This window comes from Lonchura striata, chromosome 1 (assembly GCF_050655825.1).
Source record: "Lonchura striata isolate lonStrDom1 chromosome 1, ASM5065582v1, whole genome shotgun sequence".
Taxonomy (NCBI): Eukaryota; Metazoa; Chordata; class Aves; order Passeriformes; family Estrildidae; genus Lonchura; species Lonchura striata.
The window spans coordinates 25,550,507-25,554,490 of NC_140703.1; the positions used below are offsets into that span (position 1 = coordinate 25,550,507).

Genomic DNA, 3,984 nt, shown 5'->3' on the forward strand with positions numbered 1-3,984 from the left:
TTGACACACTACTGGAGGTTTTTTTGCCAGGTTCTTAAGGTACCGGCTGAGTTGCAGAGTGAGGAGCTGCACTTTCTCAGCCCAGAGACACAAAAGATCTTCCTTTCTTTCCCCCTCATTAATGAATGGTGGGGTGGGCTTGGCAGCATGCTGATACAGTAGAGCTCATTTCAGTTTTAAATTCAAATGTCTTTAGTTGTTTGCAGTGCATAAGCTTCACTCAAAGCTCCTGTCATTACCTGGTAAAGCTTTGCCTCTTCTACAGCTGTTACTTACAGAAATCATGTTGAGTATTAGCTTCCATGGAAAAGGATTTCATCTTGTGCGTCTTCCCTGGTCCTTCAGCAGTACTTTGTCCATTTTCTTCCTCTACCATGTCTTGGGTCTGGTCTGGTTTTGTCTGTTGCCATAACTGACACTACAAAGGCAGTATTTTTGCAATAGTGTCCAAGATGAGAACATTGCAATCTGGACAGGTGCACTAGTAGATCAGTAAAAACTGGTTGGATAATCGAGCACAGAGCATAGGAGCCGGTGGCTCATACTCCAGTCGCATGGCAGTTAAAAGTGGAACACGGCAAGGATCCATTCTGGAAGGTGTCCATTTTAGCATTTTTATGAGTAATCTGGAGTAGGTGCATTGCTGGATTCACCTACTTGCAAGATTAAAGCTAATGTGCCTAGGGCACCAGAGTGAGGGGAACAGTGGGCATGCTCAAGGGCAGGGCTGGAGCAAAGGGGCTGACAGCAACTGTATGAAATACAACAGGACTGGAGCAGCTCCCCTACAAAGACAAGCGCCTTTGGGCACTGTCCAGAAGGTGGAAACCTCACGGCAACCTTCCAGTATGTGAAGGGAGCCTAAAGAGAAGCTAGACGGGGCCCATCAGGAACTGTGATAGGACAAGGGGACAAACCGAAAGAGGAGGCTTATCTTGGGCAACTTGGTCTCGTGGGAGGTGTCCGTGTCCACGGCAGAGGGGTTGGGATTAGATGATTTTTAAGGGCCATTATTCCAAATCTTTTACATTCCATGATTCTGTGAACATGGGCAAGTGTGCCTCGCTGAAGGGAAGGAGAAGCCCCTGCCAACCGAACAAACCGACTGTGCAAAGCCACCCTTTCTGACCTGGTGGCTGACCCTCTGTGGAGCAGGGGGGTTAGCAGACACTCCCGAGCTCTCCTTCGAGCCCCGCTATCCCGATCTAGCCACCCGCCACTGAGTGTCGTGGCCAGGTTGGGGCAGCCGCGCCCGCGGCCGCGCGGGGCCGACGCCCGCCCGGGCAGGCCCGGCGGCGCCTCCCGGCGGGGCCGCGGGGCGGGGCCGCGCTGCCGCAGCGGTTCCGGGCCGCCGGGCGGCCATGGCGGATGAGGAGGAGGACGTGCCGGTGAGTGCGGAGGGCTGCCCTCCCGGGATCCGCGGCCAGCCGCGGGAGGAGAGGCGGCGGGAAGGGCCGGGGCCGGACGGGCGCTGACCGCGGCCTCCCCTGCGCTGTGCCCCTGTAGTTCGAAGAGGACGCGGAGGACGCCGGCGGGGGCCTGGACGGTGGGCAGGGCAGGAGGAAGCGGCTGTTCTCCAAAGAGCGTAAGTCGGGCCGGGCCACTCAGCTGAAACCCCGAGCTGACAGCTATGGGGTCCCAAAACTCATTTCTTAGCAAAACAGCGGCTTTCATAATATGCCTTGGCTGCAATTGCAGAAATCTGCCATGTAGACCCTCCCCCTCAAAAATACTGCTAGTGCATCCTCTAGACATAGCTGTGCCCAAAGTTAGCTGCACTGTTACTGTGCAGTGCTTTGCAGCCTAAATGAGAATTCAGAGAGCCTGTCCTCAGACATTATTTTCTGTATGTACAGCTCCTGTACCTACAGGAGGGCTTTTGTTGTCTTATGTTTATTTCCTGTATGTTTCCTCAAGATTTGTCCTGCCTGACAGATGAGAGTGCCGTCCTGGTGCAGGAATGTGCAGGCTGGTAAGCTCTAACTAGATGTGTGCAGCACTGAATGGATGAAAGCCTCACACTGAGTGTTTCTTTGTGCAGTAAGGTGCATGATGTATGGATTTGGGGATGACCAGAACCCTTACACAGAATCAGTGGACATTCTTGAGGACCTGGTAATAGAGTTTATCACTGAAATGGTAAGTCAACTCTAGATGGCACAGTCAAAACATCCTCACCAAACTTTGCCTTTTTTGAAGGTTAATACCTCCGACTCAAATATTGCATTATTCCAGGCCCCAAACTCATGGCATTAATAGGAGAAACTTAAACTTGGATTTTGTTTTCCCAAGATTAAAGTAAAATTTATGCATCTTGCTCCATGTGGATTTAGAACACTGAAGGCTTTAAGCAGCATTTAGATTAATATTGTAGGAGGGGAGGTACCCATCTGACTTTGGTGTTCACTGTATGTGCAGCTGACAGAAGACAAGGTTCAGATTTGAAAGTCAGGTTTTGTTTGCCCAGTGCCTGTACATGGATAGGAACTTAGCTCTGCCCTCCAAAATGAATGCATTCTTGGGCCTGAGCCCATTTCTCTTCCAGACCTAAATGCTGTTTCTAAGTATCCAAACATATCCCTTTGTTTTGAAAGGTTGGTCTTTCCTATCTTATCAAAATGTTCTGCACTGGCCTCTTATACAGTTACTTCATACTGCTTCTAAGTTGTGCCTAATTTTCAGCCATTCTGCAGGCTGAATGTCCTATGTGTAATCTGTCCTTAGTTTTGATACCATTACCTGATACATTTGTAGTGGTTATGTTTGGGGTGTAACTGACAGGCAGCTCGGGACATTAGACTAAGTCCATGGTTTACTGGGAAGTTCTCTTGTGACTAGGATGATGGTGCCCAGAATCAGCAATTGCTTACTCTTTTATTATAAAATGTCAAGGAATAAAGTGGAATTGAGACCTTAAAAAAGCACCATGGCAAAGGAATACTGTTGCCTTTTTTTTTCTCCTCTGACAGACACACAAGGCCATGTCCATCGGGCGCCAGGGTCGGGTACAGGTTGAGGACATCGTCTTTCTAATACGCAAGGACCCCCGGAAGTTTGCCAGAGTTAAGGACCTCCTAACTATGAATGAAGAACTGAAACGAGCCAGAAAGGCTTTTGATGAAGCAAACTATGGGTCTTGATTCTGTGCACAAGCTGTACTGGGGCATTATTTGGGCACCTGCTGCCAAGTAAGAATTGAAGATCGCGCGTGTTGTTTGGAAGGGTTTTTTAGGATGGAGGTCACTGTTGGGATGTCTACCCTCACTCCCAGCCTTTTCTGAGAAGTATTCAAGCAGCTGAAATGTTACGTGACTGTATGTGGTATATTTAGGTATTTTTATACCATTTGATGAAATGAGAAAAAGCTCTAAAAGTTCCTGCAGTGGCAGGAGTCTGTTTCAGGTAGGCCTGTGTTTTATCAGATGGCTCAAGGGTTGATGGTTCATGATTTTCTAAAATTGTTTAAGTTGTCACTGGGTATTCCTGTGATAGGAAACCCTGAAAATGGATCTTGGTTATCTGTATAAAGACCTTAAACTCAAACTACTATCAAAGTTGTGCTCTTTGCTCTGTACATGCTTTTTGAATAAAACATATGTTTGTGCCCATGTTTTGTAACTAAATGTACATTGATCAGTTCATACCACGTGGGTAATACAGGCCACAGCTGTGCTTTTCCCTACTTCTGGAACAGCTTGGGGAGGTAGGTTCAGTTAACTCCTGATTTCAGAGCAAGCGTAACAAATGCTGTAACAGCAATAATACTGCACATCAAGGCTGTCCCCTCTACAAGCAGCACAGAAGGAAGGGTGTAAGGTTTGGAAATGTGTTGGCAAGTCTTTTGTCTGAAGCAGCAGTGAGTGATCAGCTCTGCAGCCTTTCTTCCATGGATGGGAATTATCTGCACTGTGGATTTGACAGCAGCATTTGACACGTGGTTAGGCAATAGAGAGGGGACATTGAGTAAAGGTAACAAAGTCAGTG

At 48.1% G+C, this 3,984-nt stretch overlaps 1 protein-coding gene across 2 annotated transcripts; it reads left to right on the forward strand.

Annotated features, from left to right (window-relative positions):
* Positions 1 to 1,353: 1,353 nt before the first annotated feature.
* On the forward strand, positions 1,354 to 3,608 carry TAF13 (TATA-box binding protein associated factor 13). 2 transcript variants are annotated; one of them, XM_085591587.1, is made up of 5 exons: positions 1,354 to 1,388; positions 1,507 to 1,585; positions 1,918 to 1,972; positions 2,042 to 2,139; positions 2,970 to 3,608. In XM_085591587.1, the coding sequence occupies exons 3-5, from the start codon at positions 1,936 to 1,938 to the stop codon at positions 3,138 to 3,140; spliced, it is 306 nt and encodes a 101-aa protein (XP_085447713.1). In that variant the 5' UTR covers positions 1,354 to 1,388; positions 1,507 to 1,585; positions 1,918 to 1,935; the 3' UTR covers positions 3,141 to 3,608. The 2 variants fall into 2 exon arrangements, with proteins under 2 accessions (XP_085447713.1, XP_021404659.1); XM_021548984.2 differs by lacking the exon at positions 1,918 to 1,972.
* Positions 3,609 to 3,984: the final 376 nt, after the last annotated feature.

Excerpts from the sequence above, each read along its gene's own strand:
- TAF13 (XM_021548984.2), top strand. The coding sequence starts at position 1,362 with ATGGCGGATGAGGAGGAGGACGTGCCG. Across the intron at positions 1,586-2,041 it reads GCGGCTGTTCTCCAAAGAGC|TAAGGTGCATGATGTATGGA; the intron begins GTAAGTCGGGCC and ends TTCTTTGTGCAG. Across the intron at positions 2,140-2,969 it reads TAGAGTTTATCACTGAAATG|ACACACAAGGCCATGTCCAT; the intron begins GTAAGTCAACTC and ends CTCCTCTGACAG.